Here is a 20,178-nt window from a genome sequence, read left to right on the forward strand (position 1 = left end):
TCGTGGGGCGGGAATTTCTCCACAGCTGCGCTTCATGTCACACACAGGCACAGAGAGTTTGACCAATTCATTCCACAAGCGGTCGGAATAAATTACTGTAATTGCAAAACCAAAAAGGCGCGGTTCATAAAGGCGTATTGAACCGAACAGGGCGAACCGTTCGGTTCGGTTTTGAACCGCGAACCATTGCACTGCTAGTATGTACGCGATATCTCGTTAAAAATCATGGCGTCTTTAATTATGCTCTCACATGCTCTCACCGCCAATTAGGGTTTTGCTGTTTAAAAAAGTTTTTTAAAAATGCCCTCCGGCACAAAATTTTCTCTTCCCCCAGAAATGTGAGATTTTAAGCTTTCCAATGATGTATCAAACATACATATAGGACAATTTTAAAATGTGGCCAAATTTGTAGTCTGAGTTGAACTTCAAGTCACCTGAGTGTTTTCCGCCATATATTTTTTAGGTCAACAATAATTTAGTCCTTCAACTTTTTTTTTTTTAATGAACCTATTTACTGTTTCTGCCCAAATTTTTTGTTGTACTATTGTAAAAAATCGAGGAAAAAAAGAAAATAGACTTCATAATATAATTGTGAAGTCATTGCCTCAGCTTGAACCCTTGATCTCAACTTTGAAGCAGTTTTGCTGACCACTTTATCATCAAGGTACACTCTAATTTGCAAAGAATCTTGCCCCGCCCAGTTAAGATGAATTGGACGTCTCTTGCCGTCAATAGGTGTTTTCAACACCTCCCTCTCACTACCACAACACATACTGTGACCTTATGTGGCAGTGAATAAGTTAATGATTGAATAGATGGCCATTGTAGTGACCACTGTCCCCGAAAGAGAGACATTGTGAGACACTTGCAATGTAGACACAAAATGGGATCAAAGCTCAATTTAACTTGCATTATATAAATATAGCTGACGTTTATTTTAAAATCTTTTTATAAATGATTGCAAGCAGTTTGTGAATATCAAAGTTACCAAAATAAATAGGGGGGGGGGGGGGGGAGACCCCTGACGAAGAGGAAGACCATTTTAACAATGAAAACAGAGTGGTGTGCGTCATGTTATTCAAAGACGTACAAAAACAAAATATGGTCAAGTATTTGAGTGTGAATGTAACATCACTGGTTTTTAATGTGATGTGAATCAAAGCTATTTCACCTTGCAAAAACATAGCTTAAAAAAAAAAAAAATGGAAGCAAAGGTAACTTTACTTGTGACTGTGTGAGCACTTTTAGCACGAGTTAAGTATTTCCTGATGAAATCAATCCAGGATACGAAATGAGTTCTTATAAATGGAGACATTTCAATGGACGTGGCATTTTTTTTATTGAAGGTACAAAAAAATAGACGTCAGAGGATATTTTGATGGCCCTTCAGTTATTCCTCATGGTCTGTCCATTAACTGCAGGTGCTGGCACTTTTCAATATGACTCCGCCATTACAGTCCAAATCAGGAAGGGGTGAGTCGGGGTGTCTTGTAGGCCTCGTCACGTCTCCCCGGCGTGCAGATTCTCAACGACCTAAGGCACAGATAAGACAAGTTGTAAGCATAATCTGGACCAATAAGCAACAAGACATGAGGGGAAAATGAAAAGGGGAACGGACAGACCACCGGAGGAGTGGCGAGACCGCTAGGTCATCAGGGAGCGATGACAGTGAAAGGACGAGTGGATAAAGCTTCATTCTGACCCCGGTAACACACCAGAAACGTCAACGGCGCGTCAACGATTCCGCCGCGACAACGCACCAGTGACACTCGGCGTCAATTTCCATAGGACACGTTTTACGAGCAGCGCATCTATGGAGCGGCTCGATCAGTTCACGCGAAGATTGAAAGATCGCGCGAGAGTAGCGGGTATTTAAGGATAATAATACAACAACCATTTGCTTTTCAGACCCAACGAATTGGTCAGCTTTCTTTCTGAAAGAAAGAAAAGAAGTCCTGTGCTAAAGCGAAAAACAATGCCAATGACAATTTTAACATGTACTTAACAAATTAAATGCCTCTTTTTTTTTTTTCTTATGAACATTTAACTAAAGTTCATTGATGATGCCGTTGACGTTTCTGGTGTGTTACCGGGGTGAGAGTGTCATCCATCTTCTTGAATCAAACACACTTGACAAACCCCCCCCCCCCCCACACACACACACACCAATCTCTGTTTTGTAAATTGCGTGTGAAATAAATTGGGGGGGGGGGGGGGGCGTCTAATATTTAAAATGAAGGTCTCCCCTGATTTCTATGCTCTGCTGCCACCCAATTTAAATTGCAACAGTAATAGGGAGACAACTCGGGATCAGTATCATTTGTTTTTGTCTTGTCTGTGAGGATCAGAGGTGTGAAAAGTAGGGCTGTCAAACGATTAAAAATTTTAATCGAGTTAATTACAGCTTAAAAATTAATTAATCGCAATTCAAACCATCTCTAAAATATGCCATATTTTTCTGTAAATTATTGTTGGAATGGAAAGAAGACGGATATATACATTCAACATACTGTACATAAGCACTGTGTTTATTTATTATAACAATAAATCCACAAGACGGCATTAACATTAACATTCTTTCTGTGAAAAGGATCCACGGATAGAAAGACTTTTAATTCATAAAAGATAAATGTGAGTACAAGTTCTAGTAATTTTGGTAGTTTGTATATTGTGACTAAATATTGTCATCTAGTGTATTTTTTAGCTAAACTTAATGTTTGAATAGCGTATTATTTTGCATAGCTATTTTGATTGGGAATGCCAGATCTCTTTACATTGAGCGCTTTTCTTTTTGTGAACATTATTTTATTTTTGAGAGATAGGAATATTATTTTTGTTGTGCTTTCACTAAAGGATACTGTAGCGTTTTAAATGTTCTTAACTGCCCAAATGCATGATGGGAATTTGAGCAACCATGAGTCACAGTGGTTGCTGCAAAGGATATATCTTCTCTGCGTTGAGTACAATACATGGTGTTAAGTAAATGATCATCTCTAATTATACTTCCCCATGTTGCTTGCCACAATAGTTTTAACAATTGTGGAAGAGATGCTACTGCGTAACCCTTTAAATAACAAGGCTCCAATAAATGTCTGCATTACCAATTCATCCTGCTAGGAGATTGGTAGTGCTATGAACCCCATTGGACCGGTGAATCATGTTGGCTCATTGTCGTCAGATGGCTCGGTTTATCTGATTACCTCCTGAGGAATACGGCGGCGTACATATAAACACCGGGAGGCGTTAGATGGCTTTTTGTGAATACTTTTATTAACAAAACAAAAGCATGTGGGGAACGCAGCACTCAGGCCTGCGCTAACTGCGCACTTTCTCTACTCTCTTGCTCCCTCTCTCGCTCGACCACTTTCTTCCTCACTGCTCAATCTGACAATGCCGGTCACATTGAAAATAACAGCGGCCCCCTTGGCGGTTGCCGGGAACACCTGCGTCCACTCCACTTGCTTCTCTCTGCCGTTAGCTCTCAATATACTTCAAACGGCGCCATTGTAGTCTGTTCGCGGCAATGCTTGAGTGGGTCGTTCCGCGCATGCATTAATTGCGTTAAATATTTTAACGTGATTAATTTTAAAAATTAATAACCGCCCGTTAACACGTTAATTTTGACAGCCCTAGTGAAAGGTGAAGAAGAGTGAGAGAGTCCACAAAGTGGGAGGCAGAGACGTGGCTAAATTAACCGCTTATATCTCTGCTGTGCATAAAGAATGGAGAGGCAGGTTGATAGGAGCGTCGTCATCGCCGGTCGGCCACTCACCTCACGTTGCCAGCTTTCTTCCTCTCGTTCTCCTCAAGACGGCTTCGTAGCTGCTGCTCAGCCAAAGTCATCTCTTCTTCCATCCTGTCCATTTCTTCCTTGGCCCGTCGAAGGTGATCCTGGAGGTGACACAAACACACAGAAACCGTGAGAGGAGTGATAGAGAACTTTGGAATAGGTAAAAATGTGGAGATGTTTCCCTCCTGCAGCTAAAACAGCTAAAGAATCAGCTAAAGACCAAATGCAACTCTTTACTCATTGGCTGACCTTGCCAATTCACTTCAAATGGATTAGACGTCTACTAATGACAAACTCAGCAGAATGATGAAAACAGCCACATAATTGGACTTTTTTATCATCAATAGCATACTTTACTCATCATATGATTAAGTGGAAACTAAATCATTGCAAAATTGCAAAAATACAGTAATTTCCACAAATGACAATATCATGAAACGTGTATTCACTTTTTTCATGACATGCAAATTTTTTAGAAAATCTCAACTCACAAAACATACCTGTCTGCTTCTCCCAGCATGCTTGATGCTGTAGAACATGGGCCCCAATTCTGCCAGCCACTCGCCATCCGCTGCTGTTACACACTGCATGTATTCCTACAAGACAAACATGTGAGTTAAAAAAAACACGTCACCAAAGATGAAGTCATTTTCAATCGAGTTCAAAGGTTTCACCTTAGTAGTCATGACAAGCTCGTGGTAGACGATGTAGTCGGGGGTATAGCCCATACCGAAGAGGGAGCTGGTAGGGTGAAGGTGACACGGCGTACCTGTCCTCACATTCACGTATTCACCAATGCCCTGGGAGCAAAGTAAACAGTACATTACATAAATATTGCATAGAAGTTTTCTATCAAGTCCTGTAAGTATATACGCCGAACAGAGAAGTGGAAAAAAATTACCTTGAGTTTGGCAGCCTGGTGGAAGTAAGCGGCGCAGATGCACTTTCTGATGACATCCCAGTCTGATCCACACGACATCAAGTTCATCCTCTGCTGCACCATGATTTCTTTCAATTGGGAGTGTACCTCACGCACCTGCAACACAACACATCCATTAAAACTTGTTTTTTGTAGCGTACAAAGAGCATATGCCTGTGAGTTTTGTGATATATCTTGTCCATAAATGTTACCGAGGCATTTGTGTGTGAATTGTGTCTTCCATTGTATGTTAGCAACAAACGCGGGTGTTCCAAAAATTAACTTTTTTGTGTATTTTTGTGCACCAAATGTGTAACTCGTAGCTCGTACACCTTTTTACAAGTCAAATTTCATTTTTTTAAAGACATTTTTGAGACTTTAAAAATTTAAGACAAACATCTCGCAAACATTTTTGATAAAGAAAGAACTAATTGTAATTCACTGTAAACCAGTCCTTCTTAAATAGTGGAGTGCAAGGCAATGCCGGGGATTGGGGCATATGAGACAATGGGTGGGAAAAAATATCGAAATGGTGACATACCGTGATACTTTTTATCCCAAAAGGTTATCGATATGCTCCTGCCAAGAATCAATGTATTGTTTTAAAAACGTGTCAATGGTTTAAAAAAAAAAAAAAAAAAGGAACCAACAAGTGGTTACCAAAATCTTCTACCAGAATACTGTCTTTGTTAACCCCATTGCTGCCATTTATGGCCCTAGACGTCCAATCGATTTAGACTGGGAAGGGTGAATGAACGTTCATTGATTCGAAACCAGAGCATTTGCAGCCAGTCTTTCCGATTTTTGGGGCGTTTAGAGGTCACTATTTTGTTCATTTTAGGACATTTACAGGTCACTTCCTTTTAAGTTTGAGTCACTGCCAGTTCATTTGAAGAGATTCCCGGGTCACTTCCTGTTTTGTAACCCAAAATCAACCAGAAGTGACCCTTAAATGCCCCAAATTTAACAGGTAGTGACTGAAAATCAACAGCAAACGACCTGAAACGCCTCCAAATTAAACTCATAGCTTGTCATTGACAGCCCTAGACGTCCACTCCGTTTGGAGTGGGAGGGTGGCATCGAATGAACACTCGTTTGGACGTCTAATAGTAATAAACTTACAGCAAAAGGATGAAAATAGCTTGTTTTTCCATTTATTAGTGTTTTTGTAGAACATCCTAGAAAGATTTCCTGACCAATGTATCGATTCTACTTGTATCGCCATTACGTGAGATCATCGTTATCGTGAGCTTTGTATCGCAAATCGCATCGTATCGTGAGATACCAAGAGGTTCCCACCCCTATGTGAGACCTCGGTGAACATAGTTTTTTGCCGTATGAGACTAAAGTGTAATTGCACATCCACTCTGTGGGTGGAGGTGATGCTCTCATTTTCACAGTGTGCACAGTATTTTTTAACCAAACAAGAGCACACAGAAAAGAGCTAGCCTGGTACTCCAGACTCACCGCTGTTCCAGCTATTGAGTCTGGCCACCATTAAGCGGATAAAATTTCCAGGGCGGAGCAAGCCACAGCAAACAGACAGCGGAGTGGACCAATCAGTGACGGGCGGGACGAGGGACTTGCGCGCGGAAGTAAATATACGAGGAGAGCGGAGTTTATTCAACATGGCTAGCGCGAGACAGACTGTTGTCAATGACTTGTGTCGATGTGTTTTTGGTAATTTAAAACTGATTTTACCGTGGATTGGAACATATTCTCGGCTCTCCTGTTTGCCATCTGTGTTGTTGTGGAGACGACTTCCGACGCGGAAGAGTGACGTTGCTCGTTAAGAACACGTCACGCAAATAAACGAATCTGATTTGTCCATTGATTTTGTACTTGCTCGAGAGGCCATTAATGGGCTGGGTCCCAGAATATACTATCAGTGTATGAAAAAAACAGGGAGAAAAGTCTGGCCGTGCCAGGGAAGCAAAGAGCAGGAGATATGAAGTACGTTGAACAAACCCTTCAAACACCATGAAAAAATATTTTACCTTGAGTGTATGTTTACAGTTTGGATGTGACTTTTTTTTTAATTTAGGCAAATTAATGTGTTTTAAGTCTTTTCTGTTACAAACAAAACAATGCTAATAAAGGTAAACTTTGTTTTAAGCTGATCTATATTACTTTTTTCTTTAATGTTAACAAGGGCAAAATGTTATGCTGAGGTGTACTCATAATTCTATGGACAAATGATGCTTGTTTACACAAATAGTACTAACTACTAGTATACTATACGATTATATATGTATACTATAGATCCAAGGCTCACGATTAACGATGATACAACAACTATCGATACATTGTTCAGGAAACCATTCTACAAAACAACTACGGTAATAAACAGAAAAACAAGCTATTTTCATCCTTCTGCTGTGAATTGGAATGAGTTCATCACTAGTAGACGTCCAATCCTTTTCAACTATGAGTGTGAACATTCGTTCATTCGCTGCCGTCCCTCGGACTTCAAACAGATTGGATGTCTATGACCGTCTGTGGCAGCCAATGTCAGGCAACGAGTTCATTTTGGTGCATTTCACATCATTTCCTGTTGATTTTCTGTCACTTTTCCAGTCGAGGCATTTACCGGTCATTTCCTGTTGATTTTAGGTTACTGAAAAGGAAGTGATTCAAGAATGTCCCCAAATGAATAGGAAGTCACTGATAATCAACAGGAAATAACCCGTAAGACTGGCTGAGAATGCTGTGATTCCAGTGCCACTGAAAGCCAAACCAGTCAAAACACTATTCTAATGGAATATTTTGGTAGCAACCTGTTGGTTCCTCTATTTTTATTTTTTAAATAGTGACACCTTTTTAAAACAAAACTGATACTTGGTGGGGAGCATATCGATAATCTTTTGGGCAACAAAGTACAGCGATATATAAGGGTGTCAACAATAATCGATGCGGCGATGCATCCCGATGCGGGGCATGGACGATTCGATTCAATGCGGGTAACAAGCCGAATCGATTCAGCGCAGTTTTAAAATATATAAGTACGTTCAAAAATCTTCCCTGCGCAATTCCGGTGATGCAACGGATTTGGTTTCCCCATTTGTATTATTTTTCTCATGTTTCATTTTTTACACACCACATAACTCTGGTCAAGTTTCCCACCAACCTCGTAGAAGCCAAAATGTCTCCAGATGTCTGCTTTCAATGTGTTAGGTGCATCAATAATCTTTCTCGCTCCCTCTTTCTCCGCTTCAGCCATTGTTATGTTATGTCCTATCTCTCTGCTCTCTCGATTAGAGCTTAGTTCGGGCCTAAAAAATCCAGCCCGACTCGACCCGGCCCGCGTGTATGAAAGGCCGAGAGCCCGAAATGTTACGTTTTATTTGTAGGCCCGAGCCCGTTTCAGCAGGAGGAGCAAATGCGGGGATGCAATGCGTGGTTGCGTTTTGTGTGATCACAATTGTGACGATGCCTATGTGCATAATGATAAATTAAAACCTGTCTTTTGTCACAAATTCTCCCAGATAAACAAGACTGTAAGATGCATATTCAATAAACATTTATATCGTTTATATTTGTGTGTCTGTTCTATCAGGTGGATAGTTTATGCTCATTTACTTGGCAAAATGCAGCAACAGACATTTATTTTAATTTATTCGAGCTGGCAGAAAAAAAACGTAAGTTTTCTTAATGTTTAAAAAGTCTACATATTTTTATTATCATTATAAATGAGCGTACACAACGAAATAACGCTGCAAATGTATGTTAAATATATTTCTGTTTCGGATATTGTGCTCACATGCATGGACGCGCCTCTCTGACAAGGAGAGGAACAGCTGCATGTGCAAAAATAAACTAAAAAACTTTTAAATAACATTCTTTATTTTAATGACTCGCATCAGAACACACAAAAGAACAAGCTGCCTTAAGGAGCACTGAAACAAAATAAATAATAACATATTAAGGAACACCATGCAAGAACTCCACGATGTCCTGCTTAGCACGAAGAGGTGCAGCCCTCGAAACAAATGATAATAACAATGTGTGACTAATATCATCTTTTAGGCCAGTACTGTTTTTAAAATGCCTGCTCAGCGTGAAGGTGCCAGTCTTTCTGCTCTCGTACGAGAGCAAAGCGCGCGCCACATTTGTTGCATTCGGCCAGGCTGACACATTTTTCTGTATGCATCTTCCACTATCAATTTAAATCCTTTCCACACACCACTCGTGGATTCTTGCCTTTTCAATCCCCCCGTCTTTAGTTTGCTTTTCGCCTCTTGGTGCTCTATATCGAAATCCGAAAAGGAAATACCAGGATGCAGAGTTGCAGACTCGCGGAGAGCACTAGAGTGCGAGGGGAAGATTAAAAGGAGGGCGGGGCCACGGCGTTCATGTGCGCAACCAATGCACTGGCTCAGCTGCGGCTCATGGTTGGGATTACCAACCAAGCGCCTTCTCTCCGTTTTTTTTTTTTTCAATTTATTTATTTTATAACAAGTATTCCTTAGTTTAACTTCCATACATCGTTTTAGTCTGCAAATATATATTTATTTTAAAAAGTTAGCGAGAGAGAAGTCCGGCCTGACCCGACCCGACCCGTAAATGATTGACATTTTGAGATAAAGATGCTGCTGCACTACAATATTTTCTTTGTCGTTTTCTTTAATATTTACTTGAATATTTTTATTGATGGGTCGTTGTGACTAAAATACAGTGACTCTTATTACTGATTTTGCACAGGAGTTCAGATGTTGCACTGTGTGAAAGGCTGCTACTCTGTGTAAAAAAAAAAAGAGAAACCTCTGGTCTCATTCAAAGCACTAATTAAATGCTGTGATGTTTTTGTTTTTTTTTTAAATATATATCTGAAAGTATACTATTTTCATTTGACTTCAACCAGGGGTGACACAAGACTCAATAAAAAGTTGTTTAATGTCCGACCGCTTGTGTTGCCTCATGATTCACGAAAAATATGCTTTGCTTTAGAATTTTAATGCATCCCAGGCTTTAATGCATCGAATCGTGACCCTCTGAATCGAATCGAATCGAATCAAATTGAATCGAATCGTGGTCCTCCGAATCGTAATCGAATCGAATCGTGAGGGCAGTGCTGCACACCTCTAGCGATATATCACCTTTTCGATATACATTGTATCACAAAAGTGAGTACACCCCTCGCATTTCTGCAGATATTTAAGTATATCTTTTCATGGAACAACACTGACAAAATGACACTTTGACTCAATTAAAATTAGTCTGTGTGCAGCTTATACAGTAGAGTTAATTTATTTTCCCCTCAAAATAAATCAAAATATAGCCATTGATATCTAAACCCCTGGCCATAAAAGTGAGTAAACCCCTTTGAAACTACATCCCTAAATGTCCAAATTGAGTACTGCTTGTCATTTTCCCTCCAAAATGTCATGTGACTCATTAGTGTTAATAGTTCCAGGTGTGCATAGGGAGCAGGTTTGTTCAAATTTGTAGTGCAGCTCTCACACTCTCTAATACTGGTCACTGAAAGTTCCAACATGGCACCACATGGCATAGAACACTCTGAAGATCTTAAAAGACTTATTGTTGCACTACATGAAGATGGCCAAGGCTACAAAAAGATTGCCAACACCCTGAAACTGAGCTGCAGCACAGTGGCTAAGATCATTCAGCGTTTTAAAAGAGCAGGGTCCACTCAGAACATGCCTCGGGTTGGTCGTCCAAAGAAGCCGAGCGCACGTGCTGAGCGTCACATCCAAATGCTTTCTTTGAAAGAGCGTCGCAGGAGAGCTGTCATCATTTCTACAGAGATTGAAGAGGTGGGGGGTCAGCCTGTTAGTGCTCAGACAATACGCCGCACTCTACATCAAATTGGTGTGCATGGCTGTCACCCCAGGAGGAAGCCTCTTCTGAAGACTGTACACAAGAAAGCCCGCAAACAGTTTGCTGAAGACATGTCAACAAAGCACATGGATTACTGGAACCGTGTCCTATTGTCTGATGAGACGAAGATTAATTTGTTTGGTTCTGATGGTCTCAAGCACGTGTGGCGGCAACCAGGTGAAGAGTACAAAGATAAGTATGTCATGCCTACAGTCAAGCATGCTGGAATGTCATGGTCTGGGGCTGCATGAGTGCTGCAGGTGTTGGAGCGTTACATTCCATTGAAGGAAGCATGAACTCAAACATGTACTGTGAAATACAGCAGCAGAGCATGATCTCTCCCTCCAGAAACTGGGTCGCAGGGCAGTGTACCAGCATTACAATGACCCCAAACACACCTCCAAGATGACCACTGCTTCAAGAGGCTGAGGGTAAAGGTGATGGACTGGCCAATCATGTCTCCAGACTTGAACCCAATAGAACATCTTTGGGGGATCCTCAAGCGGAAGATGAAGGTGCACAAAGTCTCAATGATCCGGCAGCTCTGCAACGTCGTCATGGAGGAGTGGAAGAGCATTCAGGTGGCAACCTGTGAAGCTATGGTCAACTCCATGCCCAGGAGAGTAAAGGCAGATCTGGTTAATATTGGTGGCCACACAAAATATTGACAGTTGACATGCTGTATGTTAATGTTGACAACTTTCACTAAGGGTTGGACTCACTTTTGTTGCCAGGGGTTTAGATATTAATGGCTATATTTTGATTTATTTTGAGGGGGAAATAAAATAACTCTAAGTTGCACACAGACTACTTTTTATTGCGTCATTTTGTCAGTGTTGTCCCATGAAAAGATATACTTAAATATCTGCAGAAATGCGAGGGGTGTACTCACTTTTGTGATACACTGAATTGTCACATCCCTACCTTGCACAATAAACTATCTCCCATTCATTTTTGATTAATTTCACACTTTCCCATCTGTGCACATTCCCACTCACCTGTACAACTGCAAATAACCAGTAAACTGCATCATGGCGACAATCCAAGTTGCTGATGTACGCAGATGTTACGGACAACGTACGGCATAAGATAAACTGGATATTAATCCAAAACTCTCGTATTTAGTGCACCGCCATTAATAAACCAAATACACACCATTAGAAGTTTTACGTCAGACTACAGTGATTTACTTGGCATTAAACGCTACGGTGATTTACTTGCCATTAAACGCATTGTCTGGAAATGTAATACTTACTGTAATTTCCATTAAATTTAAGACCTTGATTATCCAGATTTTAAATTTAAGACATTTCAAGCCTTTGTAAGGACCCGTTGGAACCCTGTAACCGTCTTTCTCATGTGTGTTTTGCCATCCAATTTACCTCACCTGGAGTGTAATAAATCACTTGAAATCCTTTTGCAGCTGCACATACAAATGGTCAATTTAAATATGTCACAGATGACCGCGATGAATGACTTAAAGTAATTTTTCAATCTTCAATCTTGAAATTTTAAATCGCACAGCCCTAGGTTAAAGACCTAATATAATATAGGGTTTCTACAGGTATCAGCAACTCCTTTTTACTGCTTTTTAATGCCAATTTAAAGTAATTTAATGCCCAAATGCAGATAGTTTCACGCACAAAAATTGTAAGTACACTTGTCCGATATTTACTTTTTAACCAATATTGTCCAACTCCAAAAATCCGATATCGATATCAAACCGATACTGATATATGCGGTAGTTATGGGAAAAAAATTCCTATATTGCACCAAAATATTTATTGTTGAAATCAAGTGCAAGTACACAGTGCCAATAAGGCACTGGCCATGGCCATGTCACATATGGCACACAAAGTGCTTCTGGCTCAAAATAACAACAAAGGCACACAGCTTCAGTGCAGTGAATGAGGTATGTAATGAGTTAATAAGTCATTATTATTCAATCACTTATTGGTCATTTAGTTTTTGCACCATAAATGCAAACAGTCTGCTCACATAACAAATCCTAAGCATCTTAGTTTGAAGACATCTAATGGTCAATTACCATAACTGCAATCCTAAACTGTGACGAGCCCTTGTACAAATGCAGAAGGGTTTTACATTCACTATACAGCCAACATGCATATTGGGCCAAAACCGATCATGAAAAAGCGATGTCGATATTAATCGATATCATTTTAAATTATTTTATCGACAGCTATTATCGGCTACCTGATAATATCGGACAACTCTAATAAATAATGTAAAATACATTTTTTTACCGTTTAGTATAATTTTTAAGGCCTCGATTATTTAGTTTAATGCTTTTTAAGCCCTGGATATTGACAAAATCCATTTCATGGCTTTTAATGCTTTAGTAGTAAATATACGTATGAAACTTTGAAGCAGAGGTATTACTGTGATGCTTAAAAAAATAGTACGTGAAGCAGAACAAATCGAAAATCATGTCATTCATTGTGAAGAGTGTGTGTGAGAGTCCAACCTTGCGCATAGCTTTGGTGTGAATGAAGTGATTGTTGCACCAAATGCTGGAATAATTGTTCTTTTTCCACTGCGTGTAGACGTTAAGGTACGTCAGGTGGTCACTCTCAGGAACCGAGAACTTCTCCCTGACCTGGTCGCTCTCTTCCTCACGGCCCTACAGATGCACATATGGTGTGGTCATATATGAATATAGGTAGTAAGAAAAACAGCCACAACATTAAAGGGTCTAAAACCCAGAGAGGGTCAAACCTTAGGTCTGTAAAATATGGCCGGCACAGAGAGCATGGAAACGATGATGAGGATGTCAGCGCTGCAGCCCATGTCGCAGGACACAATCAGCATCTTGGACAATGCCGGGTCGAGGGGAAACTCCACCATCATGCGGCCGGTCGGTGTAAGAGAACCTAAGAGCAGCAATTAAGTCATAAATAAAGAATAATTAGGTGCATGGAATGTACAAAATGGCCTATAAGATTTTTTTTCCGACAAAAGCCTGCCTAGCATGAGAAAAAGGCAGCATAATGACATTTTTCTTTTATCCGTTTACAAAAGTGGATGGACTGATAGTTCTAAATACTCAAAGCCGTGGAAACAGACAAGATAAAAAAACTTTGCCAGTTCTGATTGGAAATGATTAGACGGCAGTCTAAGAAGCTTACTCAGAGGGAGAAGCAGAGCAGCACGTTTAGAACAGGTAAACCTTAATCAGAGATGATCTGCTGTTAACACACCGTACAGGGAATCATCAAAAGTCCATCCTTATCTCTAAATCCCGAAACTGAAATTCTCAAGTTCACTTAAGTAAATTAAAGTATTAATAATTAAGTAATTTAAAGTATACGGACTTCCTTTGAACAAGTTAATAGAAACAAAAATTGATTCCAACTCGTTAATGGAAGTCCGATTTACTTAAAATGATGAGTTATAACTACTTAATGGGAGCCTAGTTAACTTGGAATGTTCCATTTAAAGTAGTGCTGCAATGATTAATCGATGAACTCAAGTATTCGATTAGAAAAAAAGATTCGAATTAAATTTTGCTGCTTTGAGTATTCGTTTAATTGAAGTGGCCTTGTCATGATTTATTTTGAAAGTGTTTGCATTCAGTTTTATTGATTTAGGTGGATACACTGCCCTCTAGTCTGCCTAATTTCACGTGGCTGAATCCAGCTGCTCTACGATAAGACCAACATAAGCCAAGTTTTTGTTTGCGCTTATGTTTTTTTGCATTCGTAATTCAGCTTATAGGTATATTTAGCCGTTTTTTGTGGGAATAAGGTGTCTGAACCATTTGTTAAGAGCATTATGAAAAAAAAAAAGTTGGCGTTTTGTAGCATTTAAGCTAGCGAACTTTTAGCATGCAAATTAGTCAATTGTTCTTTTGTTGTACATAGATTCTTCTTTTTTTATTTTTATACCATTTGAGGCTCAGCTCAGGTATTTTAATTTTTCGTGTCCCTCATCAGATTACTCGATTATTCAAATTAACTAGTTCCTCGATTAATCGACAACTAAAAATAATCGACGGCTGCAGCCCTAATTTAAAGTGTCAACTTGTTTTTGGGAGTTCCCCATCAAAACATAAAAAGTTAAATTAGTTTGACCTTTAAAAAGTTTTGGCAATTTTTTTTGTGTATGAGCTGCATGAATTACGGCGTGGTATAATAAACAGACTCAAATACATAGTACATTTTGCAGTGGTTATCGTCATATTTTTTTTTTACAATTTCATGATGGTTTTTATTTTTCTTAAATGAATAGCATATTTATGGTTTTAATTTTCTTAATGTAATAGCATATTCAAAATGACACAATTTTCAAAAGAAGGGATGACCATCCAACAAGAGGAATATTTCCTTAAAATGTAATCAATAAAGTTACCACTAGATGGCATTAAATCTCCTTTGATTTATGTGAACCTTTTATAAATTAATAAAGCTTTTTCGAGTTATTGGCTCATTACCATTGACGGCGACTGTCGTCACCCTATAGACCCTACTCACCTACGTCACAAAATGGGCGTGTCGCTGTTTCCGGCCGCCATATTGTACCTATTTTTTAGACCTATTCTCATTGTTTTCAATTAGTCGAGCAAGTTATAGAGCAATTCATGGAAGCCCCGGTGTTATCTGACGCTGTAAACTCATTGGATGCGTTGCATAAAAGGCGTTACGTGGAAAAGCTTCCGTTTATCCATTCGCCAGATCCGTATTTGATGCCTAAATCGATGTTTATCGACCCGCTGGCTTCGCCTGACATCTGATATCCTGATATTTACAACTATCTTGTCCACACAAAATCAGCCTATTCTCACGAAAGTTTGAAAAACTTTAAGAGCTTGGAGGCTTATAAATGCTACGTTGCTGGTTGGGTGAAACAGGTCCTCGTACACGAAAATTCGGCAGGAATCTTGTGCTCGGAAGGTGAGTTACGAAATTTTTAATTCAAAATCTTTTGTTCTTGCTAACATCCACTGTCAAGTCTAATTTATTTCATATCATTTATCAATGGAGCTAGGGCTTTTAATGTTTATATGGTTTAGTGATAGCACTCTCACTACATACATACGTGTATGTTGTCGGCGATTAGCCTAGCAATGATCTTAATTGTGGTTGTCAGCCCAAAACCCTCTAAATATATATTAAATGCATCTTACCAGATATAAAATGACTACTACATAATCTGTGGTAGTCGTTTGGAGCCCAGTTTTCTCGTCGAATTGCAGCAGTCAATCTCGGTCTCCTCTTCGGGTCTCTCGGAATACGGTAAAAATTCAAGTCTCTCCGTCTATCTTCTCTGTTTTTGCAACCGACCGCCACACACGACTTCACCATTTTGAATATTAATGTTAACGAGCAGAAAAACACGCCATAATAGGAGGAATTTACGAAGCGCTAATGCATTAACATGACGAGTATCCGGACAACATGGCGCGGGGGCGTGGCTGTGACGTCACGTGAGTAGGGTCTATTCCATTTGAACTACCTGCTCCTCCCAGTTCAAATTAATTGGAAGTCTATCGCCGTCAATGGCAGAAAAACTTGATTATCTTAATAGCCAGTTCACGCACCAGTATTATCCAGCGCTCCCAGGATCCAAAGTTGGTACATGGAGTTGAGCATGTTGTCCTCGGGCGGCGGATCCATGAAGTGGAAATGCAGCAAATCCTGAACACCCAGCGACTTTAACAGCAGTACCACATTGGCCAGGTTGGTCCTCTGAATCTCTGGCACGGTGGTGGTCAGCATCTCATTCTTATAGGCACTATGAGTGTACAGCCTGGGTGGAAAATTATGGTTGAATGAATTAGTACCACATCGTGACCATGCAACTTTTCACCGCAGTTAAGAAAATAGACCAATACCTGTAACACTGCCCTGGACCTGTACGACCTGCCCTACCAGCACGCTGGTTCGCATTCGCTTGGCTTATAGGATACACTTGAAGAGCATCCATTCCGATACGAGGATTGAACACCTGTGTTTAAGTGCATAGATTAAAACATGTTTAAGGATTACGGTCATCACAAAACGGTTGAAGCATCGAAATACCTTGAGTTTGCAATATCCAGCGTCCACAACAAACATGATACCATCCACAGTGAGGGACGTCTCTGCTATGTTTGTCGCAACGATACATTTTCGAACACTGTCTGGGGCCTATGGTGCAGAATAAAAATGGTGGTGACCATGTCTGTAGTGACAACAGAAAACATTCAATACATAGACAATAATATTTTTTTTAAAAAAAACCTTCTGGAAGATTTTGGCCTGCAGGTCAGATGGTAGCTGGGAGTAAATTGGCAGTACAGCCAAAGCAGGTGCATCATCCAGTTCGTCCAGTTGCTCCACGATCTGATCAGATGTCACCTACAAGGACAAAGATTCATAGCAATATATTAAGTATACAAAAAGCCTACAGTTACAACACAATTTGTTCATTTGTTGATTTTTTTTTTTTTCGCGATTAAATGCAATTTTTATGTATAATTTTATTTCCTATTTCGATTGGCTTTGTTTTTACGTCCTGTCAGTTTTAATGTGATTTTTATTATCTTCATGTGATGTAAAGCATTTTGAATTGCCTTGTGTTGAATTGTGCTACATAAATAAATTTGCCTTGCCTTGCCTTATAAACAGGTCAAAATTTGAGACCACCATTTGTCTGTTGTATTCCCTCTTACCAAATGCGAATCAACCTTCCATTGAGCAAACCAGTTCCTCCTCCCATCAGATTGAGGACTAGCAGTTAAAAGAAATGGATTAAGCCTGTAAATTGGGAGCAAACCAATCCAAAACCTGGTCTAAAAAGCCACTTTGCAAACATTTAATCAGCGTACGAAAATAGGGCTCCGCGTTTATACTTTCGCCGAGCCCCTTAGACTTACTCAATGAACCCCTGGGGTTCGATCAAACCCAGGTTAAGAACTACTGCCGCTATATTAAAAAAAATAATAATAATACCTGACTGCTGCCGACAGCCGCTATAAACTACGTCCGCATAATGCTACAGCAGAGATCACATGTATCAAAAACTAGATGCGAAATGACAGACTTAAAATTTGATTCACAACATTAAATTAATTGAATGTAGTTTAAAGCTGTTGATACAGAATGGGGACTTCAGTGTTTTATTTACCGTTTTAAACTGGTACCTTGATACCTAAATGGTCGTTTATTTAAGCCTGATAGGCTTTTTGTACAATTTTTGTAACTAATGTACGAAACATGAAAAGCAGCTAATAGCTTGGGGAGGAGGGGTCATGAATAATCGGTTTATAATCGAATCGTAGCCTCTGAATCGTAATCGAATAGTTAGGTGCCCAAAGATTCCCACCTCTAGATTAGTTACAGTTACAAATTACTTCTGCCAAAAACTAATTGCGTTAGTGACTCAGTTACCTCAATGTAAGAGTAATTAGTTACTCAGCAAAGTAACTGTCATTACTTTTCATCCTCTACACATAATTACATGCTACATTCTATAACATCTTTCACAGCAACAACGCCTTCCATCTATTTTTGATTAAATGTACACTTCCCATCCCTGCTTTTTCTCGCTCACCTGTACAACTGCGAATAACCAGGAAACGGCATCATGACGACAACTCAAGTCGCTGACGTATGCTGAGGTTGCGTACAACGTTCTATATAATATGTATTAATCCCCAACTCTCGTATTTCGTGGACGGCCATTAACATAAAACAAATACACACCATAAAAAGTTTTAGGCAGACTACAGTGATTTCTCAGGCATTAAAAGTATCTTCTGAAAATGTAATACCTACTGCAATTTAAATCCATTACATTAAAGAGAATATAAACCGTTGATTGTCCGGATTTAAAATTTACGACATTTTAAGGACCCACGGGAACCCTGTCACTACCGGTATATAAAATGACTGACTGTATATTCAAACCTCTTTTTTTCCGCTACACCTGTGCCTTACCTCAATATCCTCCTGACCAGGCATGAAGATGAGAATGTCCCCAAACAACCCGCTGAGGTGGATCTGCAGGGCCTGTTTCACTGCTGCCTCCACATAGTCCTCCTGAGGAGTCTGAAACACAGGGAAAAAAAAAAACACAGAAATTACAATTAAGTCAATCAATCATTAGCCTGGTGTTTATAAACCCAAAAAGCTCAAGCATACAAACCTTTGTGAACATTATGTCCACTGGAAATATTCTTCCCGGAATGTTGAATATGGGTACGTTGCCGAAAAATGAGGCAAATTTTTCCGAGTCCATTGTCGCCGAAGTAACAATGAGTTTCAAGTCCATGCGGCGAGATACAATCTGCCAGGAAAGACACAGAACAAGAAATTAGTCACAGCGTGTATAACATCACATCTTTAAAGCAGAGCGGGTGACAAGCGAAACAGACCTCCCGAAGCAGACCGAACAGTACGTCGGTGTTCAGCGAACGCTCGTGAGCTTCGTCCATGATGATAACGCTGTAATTGTCCAGGTCAGACTCCCTCAGTGACTCCCTGAGCAGGATGCCGTCCGTCATATACTTGATCATTGTTTTCTCACACGTGCAGTCCTCAAAACGAATTGCGTAGCCAACCTGTGTAATAAAGAATGACACAATTGTAAATGACAAAATCAAGTTATATAATGACATTACCATAATTTTTGTACTATAAGCCACCACCCACCAAATTTGATACAAAAACAACATTTGTTCATATATAGGCCGCACTGGACTATAAGCCGCAGCTGTCCTCAGTGTATTATTGGAATTTACACCAAAAGATATTAACTGGTAACACTTTATTTGACAGCGGTCTATACAACTGTCTTAAGACCAAATGAACCACCATGCCGCTTTGAACCAGTTGGCTGCAAAGCTTCATTGCTTCAAGAAGCTTTGTTTGGCTATCATTGCTCCCTTGGGGGAAGCAGTCGACCTCTACTGTCAACACTGTTGTTGTCCAACATGCCTCCTAGCATGCATTGGAGCACTACAAATGTAAATAACAATAATAATTCATGTTCTGTGCTCATTATTTCTTCAGTTACTCTTCCATTTGTTTTTCTAATTTCTAGTTATGGTATTTTGCAACACTTTATTTGACAGTGGCGCCATAAGACTGTGTTTAGACCAGAGGTTGCGCTAGACATTTTCGTTGTCTGTCATTTTGACTGACAGGGTCATAAAAATCCGGTCATAGTCTATTTTTACCCGTCACTTAAATTTCTAAAATGATAATGATGACATATTCAATAGTTTAGTTTTTATTCATTTTTAATTAATATTGTAAAGCTTGCTTGGCGGCGAAAAATTAGACACGGAAGTCGTGGTATTTTTCTCCCTTTTTACTCTGCTTACCGCCAACAACTCCGCTCCCAAAGAAAAAGAGGCAACGATATAGACCCCAATCACCAACGTCACACAATGATCTTAATTGTGGTTGTCAGCTCAAAATATTCTAAATATATATTAAATGCATCTTACCAGATATAAAATGACTACTACATAGTCTGTGGTGATCGTTTGGTGCCCAGATTTCTTGTCGAATTACAGCAGTCCATCTCGCTCTCATCTTCAGGTCTCTCAGAATACGGTAGAACTTAAGTCTCTCCGTCTATCTTCTCTGTTACAGCAACCAACCGCCACACACGCCTTCACCATTTT

At 39.7% G+C, this 20,178-nt stretch overlaps 1 protein-coding gene across 1 annotated transcript in view; it reads right to left on the reverse strand.

Moving 5' to 3' along the window:
* Positions 1-1,182: 1,182 nt before the first annotated feature.
* The window catches only part of LOC130924514 (pre-mRNA-splicing factor ATP-dependent RNA helicase PRP16-like), a 32,803-nt gene continuing 13,807 nt past the window's right edge, over positions 1,183-20,178 (reverse strand). Inside the window, exons 11-24 of the mRNA XM_057851143.1 lie at positions 18,922-19,107; positions 18,693-18,833; positions 18,485-18,595; positions 16,787-16,903; positions 16,586-16,693; positions 16,399-16,511; positions 16,105-16,313; positions 13,284-13,438; positions 13,033-13,188; positions 4,692-4,826; positions 4,465-4,590; positions 4,291-4,386; positions 3,773-3,891; positions 1,183-1,533 (exon numbers count right to left, since the gene is read on the reverse strand). Of these exons, the coding sequence (XP_057707126.1) occupies positions 1,464-1,533; positions 3,773-3,891; positions 4,291-4,386; positions 4,465-4,590; positions 4,692-4,826; positions 13,033-13,188; positions 13,284-13,438; positions 16,105-16,313; positions 16,399-16,511; positions 16,586-16,693; positions 16,787-16,903; positions 18,485-18,595; positions 18,693-18,833; positions 18,922-19,107 (1,842 nt within the window). The 3' untranslated portion in view covers positions 1,183-1,463. The remainder of the gene's footprint in view (positions 1,534-3,772; positions 3,892-4,290; positions 4,387-4,464; positions 4,591-4,691; positions 4,827-13,032; positions 13,189-13,283; positions 13,439-16,104; positions 16,314-16,398; positions 16,512-16,585; positions 16,694-16,786; positions 16,904-18,484; positions 18,596-18,692; positions 18,834-18,921; positions 19,108-20,178) is intronic.

This window comes from Corythoichthys intestinalis, chromosome 11 (genome assembly GCF_030265065.1).
Source record: "Corythoichthys intestinalis isolate RoL2023-P3 chromosome 11, ASM3026506v1, whole genome shotgun sequence".
Classification (NCBI taxonomy): domain Eukaryota; kingdom Metazoa; phylum Chordata; class Actinopteri; order Syngnathiformes; family Syngnathidae; genus Corythoichthys; species Corythoichthys intestinalis.